Raw genomic sequence first — 20637 nt, 5'->3', positions numbered from 1 at the left:
CCTGAAAACTGTAATGTCCAGATTTAGGAGCAGCTTCTTCCCCACCACCATCAGGCGATTAAACACTACAACCTCTAAGCTCAGAACTACATTGACATGGGAACATTATTTTTGTCTTTGCACTATTATTGTTTGTTTTTATATCTGCTTAGATACCTGTGTGCTGATGCAAGTGAGAATTTCATTGTTCCATTTCGAGACAGATTAAAACACTCTGGACTCTAGTGCAGGAAGGAACTGCAGACACTGGTTAATACTGAAGATGGACACAAAATGCTGGAGTAACTCAGCGGGACTGGCAGCATCTCTGGATAGAAGGAATGGGTGATGTTTCAGGTCGAGACCCTTCATCAGACTGAGAGTCAGGGGGGGAGGGAAAATAGACGTATGAAAAGGTTTAGAACAAATCGGAGCCGGCACCGATGGCCATGGAAAGGTGGAGTTCACTTCTCATCTCATCTCATCGTGGGCGCAGATGCGGCGTAGACAGAGGAATTGGGAGGAGTGGATAGAGTCTTTGCAGGAAGCAGGGTGGGAAGAAGTGTAGTCTAGATAGTTGTGGGAGTCAGTGGGTTTGTAATATACTGTTAGTGTTCTATATTCAGTAACACTATGATATGAACAGTGTTCAAATCACTATCGATATACAGTGCATTCAGAAAGTATTCAGACCCCTTCATGTTTTCCACATTTTGCTACATTACAGCCTTATTTTAAAATGGATTAAATTCTTTTTTTTAAATCATCAATCTGCACACAATACCCCATAATAAAAAAGCGAAAACAGGTGTTTAGAAATTTTTGCAAAGTAATTTGCAGTCTGAATACTTTCTGAATGCACTGTAAATATATGCCGAGAAAGTTCAGATGAAAAAAAGTGCATGGGCCGCAAGGAGGTAGACTGGGAGATGTCAGTCGATAGTCTATCTCCTGTCTTGCACACGGTGAGATCAAGAAACGGAGGGAGGTGATCAAGAAAGGGGAGATGTAAGAAAATAACTGCAGATGCCGGTACAAATCGAAGGTATTTATTTCACAAAATGCTGGAGTAACTCAGCAGGTCAGGCAGCATCTCAGGAGAGAAGGAATGGGTGACGTTTCGGGTCGAGACCCTTCTTCAGTCTGAACCCGAAACGTCACGCATTCCTTCTCTCCTGAGATGCTGCCTGAACCGCTGAGTTACTCCAGCATTTTGTGAAGTAAAAGAAAGGGGAGATGATGAGTGATTTTCATATCTCTAGTTTCCCTCTCCGCTGACTCTCGGTCTGAAGAAGGGTTTCGACCCGAAAGGCACCTGTTTCTTTTCTCCAGAGATGCTGCCTGAGTTACTCCAGCATTTTGTGTCTACCTTTGGTGTAAACCAGCATCTGCAGTTCCTTGCTACACAAAATGCTGGAGTAACTCAGCAGGTCAGGCAGCATCTCAGGAGAGAAGGAATGGGTGACGTTTCGGGTCGAGACCCGTGAAGGAATGGGTGACGTCACCCATTCCTTCTGTCTTGAGATGCTGCCTGACCTGCTGAGTTACTCCAACATTTTGTGAATAAATACCTTTGATTTGTACCAGCATCTGCAGTTATTTTCTTACACTTGCTACACAATATCACCCTGCTGACTCCTGACTTGACCTTTCACCGTCCGGCGCGGCCTGGAACGTGGCAACTTCAACAGCCCGACCGCGGGAGAAGACGGCAGGGGAAGAGAAAAGACATCCTGGCCTTCCATCACAGCGAGGAGGTGACTGGAGGAGACTTAATGTGATGGATGTTTCTTTTTTGTTTGTTTGTTTGTTTGTGTTGGTTGTGATTGTGTGTGAAATTGTTTATTTTTATTGTTCTTATTGCTGGACTGTGGGTGACCTTTTATTTCACTGCACATTTTGTGTGTGTATGTGACAAATAAACTTGACTCTTGTTTTATTTTTGACACTTGTTTTATTTTTGACACTGTGGATCAGGCGGCGCTGCGGCCAGCTGCCGCTGGGGTCCTCGTCGAGCCGCTCCCAGCATCCCTCGCTCTCTTCCAGCCGCTGGATCCAAGATGGTGGGTAGGACGGGAGAGGCGCTGAGGGGCAATCCGTCGCCATCCGCCCGCACCGCGGCCGCCCTCACCCGCCCAGACAGACCCATCCGGCCGGCCGGCCGAAGCCGCCATTATTGCGGGCAGAGGCGGATGGATGATGGAGGGGATGGGTCACGGAGTGTCCGCCGAGGGTTGAGGGGAGGATGTGCAGCTTGCGGGTGGAGGTCTCAGGCTTTGGCGGCCTGTGTTGCGCCAGTGGCCGAGCCTGGGCTCTTGAGGCGCCGGCTTGGAAGGCGGAGGCCGTGCCGGGCTGGGCTGTCTGGACCGGGCCGGGCTGTGCTGGACTCAGCCCGGCCCAGTCCAACCCAACCCAGCCGGGTTGTGCTGGTCCAGGCCAGGTTGGACTGGGCTGTCTGGACTGGACTGGGCCAGGCTGGGTGGGTTGGGTTGGGCTGGGCTTGACTGGGCCAGGCTGGGTTGGACTGGGCTGGAGTGGGCCAGGCTGGGTTGGACTGGGCCAGGCTGGGCTGGAGTGGGCTAGGCTGGGTTGGTCTGGGCCAGGCTGGATTGGACTGGGCTGGAGTGGGCCAGGCTGGGTTGGACTGGGCTGGAGTGGGCCAGACTGGGACAGGCTGGGTTGGACTGGGCTCCAGTGGGCCAGGCTGGGTTGCACTGGACTGGGCCAGGCTGGGTTGGGCTGGACCGGGCTGGGCCAGGCTGGGTTGGGTCAGCACTGAGGCAGGGCAAAGGGAAGCTTCAAGCAAAGGGGGTCGCTCTGATTGCCCAGAGTTGAGAAGGTTATGGTTAGGTACAAATGGTTCAGAAATGTGAGTGAGTTTTGGGGAGAGCAAATGCTACCTGTTCCCAAAAGTGACAGGTTACCCAGGTGAAATGCAGCAACAAGCAACTGCAGATGCTGTTTTTTTTTAAACCAAAGAAAGACACACACACAAAGTGCTGGAGTAACTCGTCAGGTCAGGCAGCATCTCTGGAGAACATGGATACAGTGACGTTTAGGGTCTGAAGAAAGGTCCTGTCCCGAAAAGACGCCAATCCATGTGTCGGAAGGAACTGCAGATGCTGGTTTACACCGAAGATAGACACAACATACTGGAGTAAATCAGTGGGACAGACAGCATCTGACGCTGGCTGGTCATAGAGGCTGCCTGACCCATTTGAGTTACTCCAGTATTTTGTGTCTAAGTCACCTATCCATGTTCTCCAGAGATGCTGCCTGACCTGCTGAGTTACTCCAACAGTGTCTTTCTTGGGTAACCAAGTGACTTGTGTTTGTCAATTGGCTAAAATAAACAGAGGAGGCATTACATTTATTTTAATGCAGCAAATCTTTAACTAAAAATGGAGCCTCTGACATGATGGCAGAATGAGTATTAGGAGAATTGGAAAGGTACACAAATCGAGTTCAGAATATGTTCAAAGCTGCTGCCACACTGCACCAAAGACTCGGTTTAATCCTGACCTCGGGTGCTGTCTGGAGTTTACATTTTCTCCCTGTGAGCTCGTGGGTTTCCTCCAACGTCTCAGAGATGTGCAGGTTGTAGGGCAATTAGTCTCTGTAAAGTCGCCCTTAGTGTGCAGAGAGTGGCTGGGAAAGCAAGACAACAGAATTAGTGTAACTGGGTGATTGATGGTTGGCATAGACTTGGAGGGCCGAAGAGCTTGTTTCCATGCTGTATCTCTTATACCTCAGTGGGCAGGTTTTGTCTGGCTAGGTTTGCTAAGGAGAGGCAGGGCTGGGGGAAGCTTTAAGTAAACCTATTGCTGTGATTACTCAAGCAGAGAAAGTTAAGGGGAGGAACAAATAGTTCAGAGTTATGAGTGAGTTTTGGGGAGTAAATACTACCTGTTTCCAAAAGTGAAAGGAGAAATGTGTCTTTCCTTGGGAAACAGCATCTGCAGTTCCTTGTTTCTACATTCTTAGTCATGCTTAATAATCGACAAAACTGTTAGCATTACACATGCTGTATTAAATGTTGCTGTTGGATTAAAAGAGTGAAGATGCTTAACTGTTTCTGTCTGGTTAGGGTCGTGTCAGGACTAAGACGGTCAAGAAAGCTGCTCGAGTGATCATTGAGAAATACTACACCCGGCTCGGCAATGACTTCCACACAAACAAAAGGGTTTGTGAGGAAATTGCAATCATCCCCAGCAAGAAACTCCGCAACAAGATTGCAGGGTAAGATAAGTTATCCTCCCTTAATACTTGCGCGAGTAAGTTGCTTCAAAGCAGTATTGAACTGAGTGGTGGATCAGACTCGAGTTGTCGAATTATCAGTTTCTTCCTGTATATAGTTCCACATGTTCTTGATAAGCAGAAAATTGCATCTTCTCGATATTTATTTGTCCCAGGTAAAAATGTAATGGTGCTACAACTTGTCCCACACACCATGAGAGGGGAGATAAAGTCCCGACAATGGTTGTTGAGTTGTGCAAGAACAGGCTAATGATCGTTGAATGATACAGCATGGAAACAGACCCTTCGGTCTATCAATAGTTCCATGGGGGCATTATTTGTCACATCTGCAACTGTACAATGAAATTCATTTTGCATATATTACACATGCGGGCGCTGCCATTTTTAGTGCCATTAGTCAAAGTTTAATGTCTGGTCGGCTGAATGGACTAGCCGGGCGGGGGTTAATGAATAGCAGAGAAGGTGATCATGTGGGCAGTGCAGCTGGTAGAGCTGCTGCCTCAGCAGCAGATACCCGAGTGCAATCCCGACCTCGGATGCTGTCTCTGGAGTTTGCACATTCTCCCTATGACCGCGAGAGATTTATCTGGGAGCTCCGGTTTCCTCCCACGTTCTAAGGATGTGCGGGTTTGTCAGCGTGGACCTGAGGTGCCGCAACGCCTGCCCGAAGGCTCGCGCGGTTGGCTGGGACTTTTCCCGCGGGACTGGGAACCCGCTCGAAGGCTCGGCAGATGGCGTAACCGGGAAGGGAGCTGGAGAAGTCGGACGCAAGGACTAGTAGAAGGGTGAATCGGGGTAATGGCTTCAGGTCGGCTACAGTCGGCGCTCCCGGGACACAAAGATGACCGGTGTAGGAAAGGGGTTTGGTTTGCAGGAAGTGCTCCAGTACATCGAGTGTGCGGGTCGACTGGACTTTGAACAATGGCATTAAAAATGGTGGCACCTGCATGTGTAATATATGCAACATGAATTACACTGTGCAGTTGCATATGTGACAAATAAAGCAGTATTGATAAGCCAAAGGGCCTGTTTTCATGCTGAATCGTTCAACGATCATTAACCTGTTCTTGAGCAACTCAACAACTACTGTCAGGACCTTATCTCCCTTCTTAATCAGTGTGATGTGTGGGCAGGTTGTAGCACCGTTATATTTTCTCAGCTCAGCTGTTTCAATATAAGCAGGGGATCGCTCGTGCCTTTGGATCAACTTCTCCACGTTGTTCCCAATAAGGAATTTATATCAATTATTTTCTTTCGATTGTTTCCTCATGCAGTTACCCCATGGACAGTTTTTTGATACCACTATTGTCTGGAGGTGGATTCTATGTACTTGTTCCAATTTTCATTTAAACACGCCACAGTAGTACCGGTACACTGAGTGGGGTGTGGAATTATTTTGTATCTGTGTCGAACCATCTTTAATGGTTATGCACCTAATTGACCCAGCGTTGGAGAGGTCTCGTACATCTCTGGACTCGGTGCAAAACAGTGAAGTGTAAGCACATTGTGTTCTTGCAGTACCCCAACAAATATGTGAGGGATTTTTGCCAGCAGCTGAAGGACACGACTGGTTTGTTGCTGGCTAAAAGAAAAGGTAGATCCTTCACTTTGTAACGCTATAACACTAGATCAAGATTCAATTTATTGTCACATGTACCAATTAAGGTACAGTGAAATTTGAGGTACCGTACAGCCATACTAAGTAAAAGGCAACAAGACACAGTCACATAAAATAAAATTTAACATAAACATCCACCACATTCCTCGCTGTGATGGAAGGTAATAAAGTTCAACCATCTTCCTCTTTGTTCTGCAGTCTGGTATTTTTTTTCTTGTCTGATTTGTCTGGGTAGCATGCAGTCAACACTTTTTACTGCATCTCGGTCCAGGTGACAATAAAAAACTAATACCTCTACTTTAAAAGTTAATTTAAAATTTGTTCAAATTACAAAGCAGCTCTATAACAGACTCCAATCATGACAAGATAATTACAATTTATTCAAATTTTGTTCACATTTTTATTATTCTGACTTGATTGAAATCTTTGGTAGAGCTTTAGACCGTAGGAGATCTAGCGGGGAAACAGGCCCTTCAGCCCACCGAGTCCGTGTCAACCAGCGATCACCCCATACACTAGGTATTCACGAAATGCTGGAATAACTTTCATGCTGCTCCCACCCCGTACACTAGCACTATTTACACACCAGGAACAATTTACAATTTTTTTTACCAAAGCCAATTAATCTACAAACCTACACGTCATTAAAGTGTGGGAGGAAACCTACGTGGACGCAGGGAGAACGTGCAAACTCTGTACAAACAGCACCCGTAGTCAGGATCGAACCCATGTCTCTGGCGCTCTACTGCTGCGTCACTGTGCCGACATAATGTAATGCCGCTGTTCTGTAATTTGTTGTGTCTTGGTTACAGACATAGTCATTCATTGTTGTGTGGAATAGCAAGCGTTGTTCAAAGTTGTCCGTACTTTCCCTAGGTATGTGACGCACTTAATGAAGCGTATCCAGCGTGGACCTGTCAGAGGCATCTCCATCAAACTGCAGGAAGAAGAGCGAGAGAGGAGGGATAACTATGTCCCAGAGGTGGGTTCACTTCCCTTTTGAGTTCATCGGTTACTGTTTTATTTACTTGCCTGGAATCTTGGCATCCGAGTCATGAAATGACTAACATGGAATAGTGCAACACAGTACAACACATGGAACAGTACACAGTACAACACTTCAGCCCCCAAAGTCCATGCCGAATGTGATGCTTAGTTTAGCTAATCTCTGCATGTGATCCAGATCCATCAATACCCTGCATATTCATGTGCCTATCTAAAAAACTCAAATGCGCTATCATATCTTCCTCTACCACCACCCCTGGCAGCTCGTTCCAGGCACCCACCACTCTGAATTAATAAAAACTCCCCCGCACATCTCCTTTAAACTTTGTCTTTCTCTGCTTGGTCTACCGGCAGAATTTTTTCAAATTACATTTGAGGGGAAAGTTGCATGTGTATTGTCATGGCAGTGTTTATAAATGATACAAAAGCCTCAAAGTATTTTAACGCCAGACTTGGGAACAGCTTCTTCCCTGTGGTTACCAGTCATCTGAACTGTTCTCCCGTAAGCTAGAGTGATCACGATCCTCCAACCTACCGTGCCAACATTGGACCTTTTTTTTTCTGGAAACTATTCTGCACTTTGGTATCTTTCCCTTTGCTGAAAACTATATTCTGCACTCTGGTATATTTTTCTCTTTGCCTACCTGTTGTAGCTGTGTATGACTTGATTGTATTCAGTTCATTATTATCTGATTTAATTTGCTAACATACAAAACAAATGCTTTTCACTGTATCTCGGTACATGCGACAATAATAAATCAATGGCAATATCTGGGAGGAGAATTACCGGGACACAGTATTCCAGCAGGCAGTCACACCTCTTGGAATAATAATCTCTAATTTGGTATGTTGTCAGTGACGAGGCAGCCTGACTGTAGAAGATGCGGGCAGAGGGATCTAAAGCATAGTTCCAGATGAGCCCTAACCCTTGTCTGTGGCCATTAGGTACAAGGTTCTTGCTCCTTGTGTGGATGAGGTTGGGGACTGTAGGGGGGGATGTGCAAACTATTCACAGCACCAAGGCGCAAGGAACCATTCAAGTGGGAGCGAGAAAAGCGAAATGCAGCAGTGATGGAACAGACACTACTCTCGTATAAGATTATTAAGGGGTTGGACACGTTAGAGGCAGGAAACATGTTCCCAATGTTGGGCGAGTCCAGAACCAGGGGCCACAGTTTAAGAATAAGGGGTAGGCCATTTGGAACAGAGATGAGGAAAAACTTTTTCAGTCAGAGAGTTGTGAATCTGTGGAATTCTCTGCCTCAGAGGGCAGTGGAGGCCAATTATCTGAATACATTCAAGAGAGAGCTAGATAGAGCTCTTAAGGATAGCGGAGTCAGGGGGTATGGGGAGAAAGCAGGAACGGGGTACTGATTGAGAATGATCAGCCATGATCACATTGAATGGCGGTGCTGGCTCGAAGGGCCGAATGGTCTACTCCTGCACCTATTGTCTATTAAAGACAGATTTCTGAAGGACATTCTGGTGAGGGAGTACTTGAAGCTGAGGACCACATTGAACAGCAGATCCACAAAGGTGCTCATCTGAATTATTAGCTCAGCTGTGTGCAAATTGGCAAAGGGCAAATAGTATTAGAGGGGTAAATGTGTGGTGGTAGAAATGGGTTCTGATTTATCGGAGAGGGAATGCAAGAGATGATCTGTTGAGATGGGCATCGCCTCAATCATGCTGGGATCTGGTCCTGGTGAATCTCATCAATGGGGTTGTCGACTTTAACCCAAGCGGGTGTGGGGAGCGGTCCAAGAAAGGGACGTTTAATAGATCAAGCCGAACTGTTGGAGCAGTGGCATAGGATAGTGATTGGGAAGTTAAGTAAAAGGTTTGGGGCAGAAAATGTAAACAGAAATATGCAGCAAAGAATAAATCCAGAGTTAGTAAAATTAGGTAAAAACCAAATCTTTGCTGTCTTTATTTGAAGACAGTACTTAGTATTTGAATGTGACAGCATGGCATATGAAGATATAATAACTATTATGTAAGTAGCTGCAGTGTGATGATCACTGGCTGCTCAGTAATTGAGGTTATATGATATTCTCAAAGTGAAAGGAGGTGGAGTAGCATTGTTATTCAATGAAGACGGGTCTTGACCAGAAACGTCACTTATTCCTTCTCTCCAGAGATGCTGCCTGTCCTGCTGAGTTGCTCCAGCTTTTTGTGTCTATCTTAATCAATGAAGGTATCAGTATGGTGTGGGGTTGTGATGTAAAGGCTGTGGGTAGTGATGTAGACTTGCTTTGGGTCAAAATCAGAAATAGCAAGTGAAAGAAGACATGGGTGCGAGTAGTCTGTGTGACCCCTCGATAGGATGGGGCATACATTTAGTCATGTCTAGGCAAATTGCATTTGTCATGGGAAGTTTTAACAATATATATTGATTGTATGGGTCAAACTGGCAAAGCTAATGCAAAAGAAGAAATTAGGAATGCAGAAACAAGGAACTGCAGATGCTGGTTTATACCAATGGTATACGCAAAGTGTTGGAGTAGCATCTCTGGAGAAAAAGGATGGGTGACATTGCGGGTCGGGTCCCCTTCTTCAGTTAGGGTGCTTGTTAGAACAAAATGTTATAGAAACTACCCGAAACCTATTTTTTGATTTTGTCATTAATATGGAGGAAGGATGAATCTTACAGTTAACGGTCCCCAAGAAGGTGGTCACCATAATACACTAAAATCACAGTGCAGTTTGAGGGGGATCACCGCAGAATCAAAATTGCTCTCTGCCACTTAAATAGGTGCGGCTATAATGGTAGGAAGGTGGACAGGGAGATAAGGTGGACAAGGAGATAAGATTTGAAATGGATCAGTTGATGAACTGTGGCAGATTTGGTTGGCACGGTGGCGCAGCGGTAAAGTTACTGCTTTACAGCGAATGCAGCGCTGGAGACCCGGGTTCGATCCCGACTACGGGTGCTGTCTGTACGGAGTTTGTACGTTCTCCCTGTGATCTGCGTGGGTTTCCTCCGAGATCTTCGGTTTCCTCCCACACTACAAAGATATACAGGTCTGTAGGTTAATTGGCTTGGTAAATGTAAAAATTGTCCCTAGTGGGTGTACGATAGTGTTAATATGCGGGGATCGCTGGACGTCGCGGACCCGGTGGGCCGAAAGGGCCTGTTTCCGCGCTGTATCTCTAAATTAAACTCAGCGGGAACTCATCCCAGTTAACGAGGGATTCTATGAGACAGACACAATCTGGTTAAAAATGAGGACGCGGATAATGTTAAATTGAAAAGTAGGGCAAACTTGGAAAACCTTTTGTGTAGGAAGGAACTGCAGATGCTGGTTTAAACAGGCAACGTCTCTGGAGAGAAGGAATGGGTGATGTTTCAGGTCGAGACCCGTCTTCAGGCTAAAAGTCAGGTGAAAGGGAAAGGAGAGATAAAGGCGATGATGTCGAGATATAAAACATGAATGGAAGATATGTAAAAAAAGTAACAGTGATAAAGGAAACAAGCCATTGTTAGCTGTAGCTAGGTGAGAACGAAAGCTGGTGTGACTTGGGTGGGGGAGGAATGGAGAGAGAGGGAATGCTGGGGTTACTTGCAATTAGAGAAATCAATATTTATACCCCTGGGTTGTAAGCTGTTCCTCCAATTTAGCCTCACTGACTATGGAGGAGGCCTAGGACAGAAAGGTCATTGTGGGAATGGGAAGGGGAATTAAAGTATTTAGTAACCGGGAAGAAAACCTTTTACAAAGCTTGGGGAACTGGGTCTCTGCATCCCCTGGCAACTGGATCCTTGACTTCCTCGTCAACAGACCACAATCGGCACGAATTGGCGACACCACTCCTCCTCGATAACCATCGGCACAGGGGGAACCACGAGGCTGAGGTCTCGGTCCCCTCTACTCACTCTATGCCCATGACTGTAGCCGAACACTGTTCCAACTCCATCTTTAAATTCACCAACGACATCACCTTTGATAGGCGAATTATGGATAATGATGTAGGAAAATAACTGCAGATGCTGGTACAAATCGAAGGTATCACAAAATGCTGGAGTAACTCAGCAGGTCAGGCAGCATCTCTGGAGAGAGGGAATGGGTGACGTTTCGGGTCGAGACCCTTCTTCAGACTGATGTCAGGGGGCGGGACATAGAAAGGATAATGATGAGTCAGAGTCGTCTGTGAAGCTGGAAGAAGCTGTCAGCTGTCTCTATAGAAGTTTTAGTTTAGAGATACTACGTGGAAACAGGCCCTTCGGCCCACTGAGTCCGCTCTGACCAACAATTCTATCCTATACACTAGGGACAATTTACACAAGCCAATTAAACCACAAACCTGCACGTCTTCGGAATGTGGGAAGAAACCAGAGCACCCAGAAAAACCCCACGCAGTCACAGGGAGAACGTACAAACTCGTTACAACCAGCACCCGTACTCAGGATTGAACCTGGGTCTCTGGCGCTGTAAGGCAGCAGCTCTACCGCTGCACCCTCCGTTGTAGGTCCGTTGATGAAGACAGTGTTACCAATGAACTGTTTCATCTTGCTCATGATAGGTTTAAGGAGGAAATTGATAAATATTTGAAAGATTGAGGGTTGTGGAGAAAGAGTTGAGGTCAGTGTAAAAATGCCCTGGTCAAATTAAATGGTGGGTCTGGTAGCTGCCTTCTCCTGTTACTGCTTTTTTTCTATTGTGGCCCTATAACTGTGACCCTTTGGTTCTACTGAGCCCCTTTAGGCAGCTCATTATCTGGCGTAGGGAAAAAAACTGCAGATGCTGGTACAAATCGAAGGTATCACAAAATGCTGGAGTGGGGATAAATGGGTCCCTTTCAGAATGGCAGGCAGTGACTAGTGGGGTACCGCAAGGCTCGGTGCTGGGACCGCAGCTATTTACAATATACATTAATGACTTGGATGAAGGGATTAAAAGTACCATTAGCAAATTTGCAGATGATACAAAGCTGGGTGGTAGTGTGAACTGTGAGGAAGATGCTATGAGGTTGCAGGGTGACTTGGGCAGGTTGTGTGAGTGGGCGGATGCATGGCAGATGCAGTTTAATGTGGATAAGTGTGAAATTATCCACTTTGGTGGTTAGAATAGGAGGGCAGATTATTATCTGAATGGTGTCAAGTTAGGAAAAGGGGACGTACAACGAGATCTGGGTGTCCTAGTGCATCAGTCACTGAAAGGAAGCATGTAGGTACAGCAGGCAGTGAAGAAAGCCAATGGAATGTTGACCTTCATAACAAGAGGAGTTGAGTATAGGAGCAAAGAGGTCCTTCTGCAGTTGTACAGGGCCCTAGTGAGACCGCACCTGGAGTACTGTGTGCAGTTTTGGTCTCCAAATTTGAGGAAGGATATTCTTGCTATTGTGGGCGTTCAGCGTAGGTTTACTAGGTTAATTCCCGGAATGGCGGGACTGTCGTATGTTGAAAGACTGGGGCGACTAGGCTTGTATACACTGGAATTTAGAAGGATGAGAGGGGATCTTATCGAAACATATAAGATTATTAAGGGGTTGGACACGTTAGAGGCAGGAAGCATGTTCCCAATGTTGGGGGAGTCCAGATCCAGGGGCCACAGTTTAAGAATAAGGGGTAGGCCATTTAGAACAGAGATGAGGAAAAACTTTTTCTGTCAGAGAGTTGTAAATCTGTGGAACTCTCTGCCTCAGAAGGCAGTGGAGGGCAATTCTCTGAATGCATTCAAGAGAGAGCTAGATAGAGCTAGATAGTGGAGTCAGGGGGATGGGGAGAAGGCAGGAACGGGGTACTAATTGAGAATGATCAGCCATGATCACATTGAATGGTGGTGCTGGCTCGAAGGGCCGAATGGCCTGCACCTATTGTCTATTGTCTAACTCAGCAGGTCTAACTCAGGAGAGAAGGAATGGGTGACGTTTCGGGCCGAGACCCTTCTTCAGACTGATGTCAGGGGAGGGGGCAGGACAAAGAAAGGATGTAGTTGGAGACAGGAAGACAGTGGGAGAACTGGGAAGGGGAGGGGAAAGAGAGGGACAGAGGAGCTATCTGAAGTTAGTGTAATTTTATGTTAGTCGTTGGCCCAATGACAGGCACTGTTTCCTTGTTTGATACACGCTCATTTGTTATAGTTCAATGTTGTGCTAGTGTTGACTTCTGCAAACAGAAGCACTAATTGCCACATTCACATTCGTGGTGCATCTGAGTCTAAAGCTTTAATTAACTCATCTCTGACTCTTGTTTATCTGTAATGTGGAGCTAAGGTTTCTGGCTTTATGGAAATTATTGATGGAGGTGGTGTCTATTTAATGTGTGGCATGAATTCAACAGATCTGCCCTAGCCTACACTACAATTCATTAATCTCACAGAGAAGGTTCATGTCCTGAAATGTCACCCATCCATGTTCTCCAGAGATGCTGTCTGCCCTGCTAAGTTTCTCCTGTCCTTTTGTGAATCTCATGGCAACTCTTGTTCCTCTCTTTTCTGCCTGGTCCTTGTGACACATTTTGTTCAAACAGTGTCTGAAATCTGTTGATTTTTGCTCTCAAAGTTCCCAAAGTTCAAACACCCTAAAAGCTTGAGAAACACTATTGGAGTGCCTATATTGATTGTTGTCATTTTAGTATTCTAAATTACATGGCCTGATTGCACTCCTTATCGATTTTCTTTTTATTTCATTGTGCCTACAATGTGAACAGTAGAATTATATGTAAGAAAATAACTGCAGATGCTGGTACAAATCGAAGGTATTTATTCACAAAATGCTGGAGTAACTCAGCAGGTCAGGCAGCATCTCAGGAAAGAAGGAATGGGTGACGTTTCGGGTCGAGACCCTTCTTCAGACTGATCTGAAGAAGGGTCTCGACCCGAAATGTCACCCATTCCTTCTCTCCTGAGATACTGCCTGACCCGCTGAGTTACTCCAGCATTTTGTGTACAGTAGAATTCATCTTTTGAATCCATCTGTTACTTTGAAGCAGTTCGGTGGTTGAAGGCTGTTGGATTTGGGTCTTTTAAACCAGCGGCTCCCAGTATCTAAAGATAAAATGGTGTTAGTTTCCTGGGTCAGAGTTACTCCAGCATTTTGTGTCTTATCTCTTGTCCAAGGCCTGGTCTGATGAGATTGGAGAGAGAGAGAGAGAGAGATTCTCCAGCGTAACTGTGGGAAATCCCAGGGTCTCCACAATGAGACAAGGAGCCGATGTATCAGCAGCCCAGTACATCCCAGCCATGCTGCAGATTCTCGGCAGGGAGTGGGGTGTGTGGGTGACAGTAGTTTGTGGTTGCAATTACAGTTCTGTTGGGAAATGTAACTGTATCCCAGAAATAAATGAATGACTAGCTCATCAGCGTGCAGCAAGGTTGGGTGGTTGGAACTTCAGTGTTCATCTAAGCAAGTCAGGGTGTTGGTTTAAAGTCTTGTCCAAAAGACTTTCCCACCTGGAATGCAGAGAGGCACTGAGCCTCGAATTATAGAGAGATATATCGCAAACAAATACACTCTTTAGCCTACCAGCTCCATGTTGGCCATCACTACTCGTTTACACTAATCCTACCCTAACCCATTTTGCTGCTGTTACGTTTACCTGCATTCACTTCAACTTCCCCCAGATTCCTCCCCTCTCCCACACATCTGAGGCAGTTTACAGCAGCCACTTAACTCATCAGCCCGCTCATCGATGCCATTTGGGGGGAACCCACATGGTCACAGGGAGTCTCCTGAGCAATCTCCACTTGTACAGAGCCGGAGGCTGGGATTGAACCTGGTCACAGGAGCTGTGAGGCAGCAGCTCTGTCGGCTGAATCATTGAGCCAAGAGTCAAGGCCAGAGAGACACAAAATCCTGGAGTAACTCAGCGGGTCAGGCAGCATCTCTGGAGCAAAGAAATAGGTGACATATTGGGTCTAGACCCTTCAGCCTGAGAGACTAGGGGAGGGGAAACGAGAGATATGAAAAGGTACAAAGAACGAATGAAAGGTATGCAAAAGGACAAAACAAATCCAGCAATGATGATCAAGGAAAGGTGGAACCAACAATGGCCCATTGTTGGCTGTGGAGATGTTGATGATGAGTGATACAAACAGTGAAACTAGTAGGACGACTAGGGTGGGGGAGGGACAGAGAGAGGAGGGGGGGGGGGGGGTGCAAGGATTACTTGAAGTTAGAGAAATCAATATTGTCATGTGTCCCGAAACGGAACAATGAAATCCTTACAGTAGCACAACAGAGATGTAAACATGGCACTCTGTGGCCCCAGCTCACAGCAAGGACTATCAGTGAAGACAAGCACATGTTTGTCATGTAAAGAGATTTTTTTTGTGTGTGTGTGTGTGCATGGGGGAAACATATAAGATTATTTAGGGGTTGGGCACATTAGAGGCAGGAAACATGTTCTCAATGTTGGGGGAGTCCAGAACCAGGGGCCACAGTTTAAGAATAAGGGGTAGGCCATTTATAATGGAGATGAGGAAAAACTTTTTTAGTCAGAGTTGTGAATCTGGAATTCTGTGCCTCAGAAGGCAGTGGAGGCCAATTCTCTGAATGCGTTCAAGAGAGAGCTAGATAGAGCTCTTAAGGATAGCGGAGTCAGGGGGTATGGGGAGAAGGCAGGAATGGGGTACTGATTGTGAATGATCAGCCATGATCACATTGAATGGCGGTGATGGCTCGAAGGGCCGAATGGCCTCCTCCTGCACCTATTGTCTATTGGAAATGACTGCTGAGATTGCTGATTGATCGTCTCTGTTTGTTGTTTGTTTCTTCCAGGTCTCTGCTCTGGACCAGGAGATGATTGAGGTGGACCCAGACACCAAGGAGATGCTGAAGCTACTGGTGAGTGACGAGGGCTTGCTGCCTCACCCTGCTCATGTCGACCTCTAATAGGTCAACCCTACAGAGGACATGACCGTCTTTGCAAAACTATTGGCAGAAGTACCTCTCTGATCTGCCCTCAGTGAAGGACCTTGCTTTATATTAAATATTTTATGGCGTGGGTGACTTTTATTAGGTTTTCGGAGTTAATCCAAAATGGAACAGTATTATAAATTTATATACCATTGTAGTCAGGGTGTTTTTACAGCTTCTAACTTGCAAACCTGATCATTAGGATAGGTCAGCCAAATTCCACTGTTTTGGCATTTGTAACTTCATTCATTCAACCTCCTTGGAAGGTGAACAGCTCCCGCCCCAGATGTATACCTGTGGCACTGTACTAATGCTTACACATCTTCTGTCACCGTTCTGTATTCTGTGTACACATTCGCTGTATTTTTTGTAGTTTCTTGGTTTCATTGACTGCAAACAGGTGTGACATTTAATTGAAGGAGCTTGTCACACGGTTCATAATATCATGGTTTTGAGTGCACAACCATGTGGGCTTTAACAATGAAAGAGCAGTGTAGCATCTACCCAACAGCAGCACAGCCCTTGGAGTCGGGAAGAAGTTCCATTCTTGCCCCGCGTTGTGTGAGCTATTGTGTTGCCGTGGCGGCCAGGGCTGATCTTTCAGTGCGTGGGAGTTTGCTTGTTACCCGGTTCATCCTTGGAGTTCTGCAGCGTTCAGGCTATCACGAGGCCCCACCCTTGAGCAAGTGCCAGGCATCACGATCCTCACGTGTGACTGGTAATTCTTTTGGGTGCATTTTCGCTCGGTCAATATTTAACTCGGTGGTTTCTGCCACTTCGGATCAATGGTGGAGAATAGAATTAACATAGAACGGGACAGCATAGGAACGGGCCCTTCGGCCCACAATGATTGTGCCGAACATGATGCCTAATTAAAATGATCTCATCTGCCTGCACATGGTCCATATCCTGCTATTCCCTGCACATCCATCTAAAAGCTTCTTAAATGCCACGATTGTATCTGCCTCCACAGTCACCCGTGGCAATACGTTCCAGGCCCCCACCACTCTTCAAAGCCAACTGTACCCCGCACATCTCCGTTAAACTTCCCCCCCTCTTACCTTATAGCTATGCCTTCTATTGATGGACATCTCCACCCTAGGAAAAACCCTAGGTTCGTGCGGGTGTCAGGGGTTATGGGGCGAAGGCAGGAGAAATGGGGTTGAGAAGGAAAGATAGATCAGCCATCATTGAATGGTGGAGTAGACTTGAGCCGAATGGCCTAATTCTGCTCCTATCAATAGACAATAGGTGCAAGAGGAGGCCATTCGGCCCTTTGAGCCAGCACCACCATTCAATGTGATCATGGCTGATCATAGTTAGTTTATTTATCACTTGTGAAGGTTCTGACTGACTACCCTATCTATGCCTGACATAAGGTTGACACAAAATGCTGGAGTAACTCCAAAACAGCTTGGCATGGAAACAGCATTACTTAATGTTTAGTTTAGTTAGTTTATTTTATTGTCACATGTACCGAGGTACAGTGTCGCATGCTAACAAGTCAGCGGAAAGACAATACAAGACTACAGTCGAGCCGAAGATAGACACGGAAAACTGGAGTAACTCAACGGGACAGGCGGCGTCTCTGGAGAGAAGGAATGGGTGATGTTTCGGGTCGAGACTCTTCTTCAGACCTATCCTCAAGCTATGTCCGTCATAATTTTAGATACGCATCTTTTATGAAGAGAAAGCATAAAGGGAGAACTTATTATTGTCAGTATCTTGGACTGACTTTACATCAATGGAGTGGACTGAGCAGTTTCTGGATTTAACTCCATCTACATGTTATCTGTTAACTAGTGGAAGCAACAAAGTTACTGCAATTCCAACCTATTTGTCATTGTCGCCTGCGGTATGTAATTAACTCACCAGTTTATTTGCTTCACTTAATGAATTCCCCTCTCTCTTTTGCAGGACTTTGGCGGCTTGTCCAATCTTCAGGTCACACAGCCTTCCGTGGGAATGGCGTTCAGGACTCCGAGAATCTAAAGTTTATTTCTGCCATGTTCTTACAATAAAAAAAACAAAAGGAATTTGTCAGTATTGTGTTATTATTTATATCCCAAAGCACTTTTTCTTTTGTGTCCATCATCCATGTTTCAAATGCTGACATCGCTGTCATCGTCTGTCCTGGAAAGAGCGCAAGCTTCCGGTGATAATCAGAGGGAGCCGTCACTTGTACAATAGAGGATGGTGGTAACAGAATTAGCTCAGGACACTTCCAGTTTCCAGCCCCGCGACGTGGACGCTTCTGCTATGGGGCCATCCATTTGACATGAGCTTTAGATTTATTATTGTTACATGCACCAAGGTGTAAAGCTCTGTTTTGCATGCTATCCAAAGGGATCACAAATACCATTCGTAGATAGAATCAGTTCAAACTCGAGTACAATCGATAGCACAAAGGGGGCATAGTGCTACATGTACAGGTGGAGAAGAAATAAAGAAATGGAGCGATTGTATCGGTTGATAGATCAGGCGGCACGGTGGCGCAGCGGTAGAGTTATCATACATCATATATATACAGCGCGGAAACAGGCCTTTTCGGCCCACCAAGTCCGCGCCGCCCAGCGATCCCCGTACATTAACACTATCCTACACCCACTAGGGACAATTTTTACATTTACCCAGCCAATTAACCTACTTACCTGTACGTCTTTGGAGTGGGAGGAAACCGAAGATCTCGGAGAAAACCCACGCAGGTCACGGGGAGAACGTACAAACTCCTTACAGTGCAGCACCCGTAGTCAGGATCGAACCTGAGTCTCCGGCGCTGCATTCGCTGTAAAGCAGCAACTCTACCGCTGCGCTACCGTGCCGCTACCGTTGCTGCCTTGCAGCGAATGCAGCGAATGCAGCACCGGAGACCTGGGTTCGATCCCGAATACGGGTGCTATCTGTACGGAGTTTGCACGTTCTCCCCGTGACCTGCGTGGGTTTTCACCGAGATCTTCGGTTTCCTCCCGCACTCCAAAGACGTACAGGTATGTAGGTTAATTGGCTTGGTAAGTGTAAAAATTGTCCGTAGTGTTAATAAACGGGGATCGCTGGTCAGCGCAGACCCGGTGGGTTGAAGGGCCTGTTACTGTGCTGTATCTCTACTAAATATCCTTCCCTGGGATGAGCACACAAAGATTGGCCACACTGCAGTGCCATCTTGCTATTGAGGGCGTGCAGCGTAGGTTCACTAGGTTAATTCCCGGAATGTCGGGACTGTCATATGTTGAAAGACTGGAGCGACTAGGCTTGTATACACTGGAATTTAGAAGGATGAGAGGGGATCTTATCGAAATGTATAAGATTATTAAGGGGTTGGACACGTTAGAGGCAGGAAACATGTTCCCAATGTTGGGGGAGTCCAGAACAAGGGGCCACAATTTAAGAATAAGGGGTAGGCCATTTGGAACTGAGATGAGGAAAAAAAATTCAGTCAGAGAGTTGTGAATCTGTGGAATTCTCTGCCTCAGAAGGCAGTGGAGGCCAATTCTCTGAATGCATTCAAGAGAGAGCTAGATAGAGCTCTTAAGGATAGCGGAGTCAGGGGGTATGGGGAGAAGGAAGGAACGGGGTACTGATTGAGAATGATCAGCCATGATCACATTGAATGGCGGTGCTGACTTGAAGGGCCGAATGGCCTCCTGCACCTATTGTCTTGTCTATTGATACTGAAGTGTAAGCTGAAGGTTTAATGTATTGTTCAGAACACAAAGTGCTGGAGTAACTCAGCAGGTCAGGCGGCATCTCTAAAGGATGTGTCTTGGCGATGTTTTGAACTGTTATTGGCATGCTGACAGTATTGCTGCAGGTTTTACAAAGTACGATGAAAACTGAAATAAGAACATTTTGAAAGATGCTATTTGAAATATGGAAATCCACAAATCTTCAGTCAGGAAAAATACTGCAGATGCTGGTTTAAATCGAAGGTGGAATAGGAAAATAAATTGCAACCTGATCTCCTGGTGGCTCAGCACCTCAACTCCCCCTCCCATTCCCAATCTGACCTTTCTGTCCTGGGCCTCCTCCATTGTCAGAGTGAGGCCCAACGCAAATTGGAGGGACAGCACCTCATATTTCGCTTGGGTGGCTTACACCCCAGCGGTATGAACATTGACTTCTCTAACTTCAAATAGCCCTTGCTTTCCCTCTCTACCCCCTCCCCCTTCCCAGTTCTCCCACTAGTCTTCCTACAATTTGTTTTGTTTTTTCTATTTTGGTTTTACTTTACACATTCCAATTCTCTGGGTATTGAATAAAAAAACAATGGTCATAAAATGTATGACTAAATTATGAAGAACGAGTTTCATTTAAAACGGCACATACCTAATTTCATTGAAGATATACTTGCTCCAGAAGTCTTCAACAGCAAATCACAACAGAGTGGCGAGGCGAGGCCTGGCAGCCGGCGAGGCCTGGCCGGCTAGCGGCGAGGTGCAGCGGGTGGCGAGGCAAGTCCCGGCGAGATGCGAGGCCCGGTGGGCGGCGAGGCCCGGCGGCGAGGGGAGTCCCAGCCGGTGGCGAGGCCCGGCGACATGTGAGGCGCGGTGAGGTGAGGCCTGCCGAACGGTGAGGCGAGGCTCAGCGAACGGCTAGGCGTGGTCCGGCTGGCGGCAAGAGGCGAGGCCCGGTGATCGGCAAGGCCCGGCAAGTAGAACGGAGAGGTGAGGCCTGGGGCTGAGCGGCAAAGGAGATGCCCATGGCTGAGAGCGGCAGCAGGAGCTGCGGCGCTGGCGCGATGGCTGAGCGGGAGCTGGAGGGCTGAGCGGCGACGGCAGTGATGGAGACGCCCGGGGTTTAGAGTGGGAGCAGCAGCGGCGGCAGTGATGGCGCGATGGCGGTGAAGGAGACGCCCGCAGCTTAGAGCGGGAAGAAGAAACCAGCGGCGACGCGGCGCAATAGTTCAGCGGGGGCTCCAGGGC

The 20637-nt window shown here is 46.7% G+C and overlaps 1 protein-coding gene across 1 annotated transcript; it reads left to right on the top strand.

Annotated features, from left to right (window-relative positions):
• The first annotated feature begins 1974 nt into the window (after positions 1–1974).
• LOC144610800 (small ribosomal subunit protein eS17) lies at positions 1975–17754 on the top strand. The gene is made up of 5 exons (XM_078429706.1): positions 1975–2042; positions 4067–4218; positions 6731–6836; positions 15581–15646; positions 17636–17754. The coding sequence occupies exons 1-5, from the start codon at positions 2040–2042 to the stop codon at positions 17708–17710; spliced, it is 402 nt and encodes a 133-aa protein (XP_078285832.1). The 5' UTR covers positions 1975–2039; the 3' UTR covers positions 17711–17754.
• The last annotated feature ends 2883 nt before the right edge of the window (positions 17755–20637 follow it).

Source organism: Rhinoraja longicauda, chromosome 38, assembly GCF_053455715.1.
Source record: "Rhinoraja longicauda isolate Sanriku21f chromosome 38, sRhiLon1.1, whole genome shotgun sequence".
NCBI classification, from domain to species: Eukaryota; Metazoa; Chordata; class Chondrichthyes; order Rajiformes; family Arhynchobatidae; genus Rhinoraja; species Rhinoraja longicauda.
The sequence above is the reverse complement of the archived record's forward strand: the minus strand, read 5'-3'. Positions and strand labels throughout refer to the sequence as shown.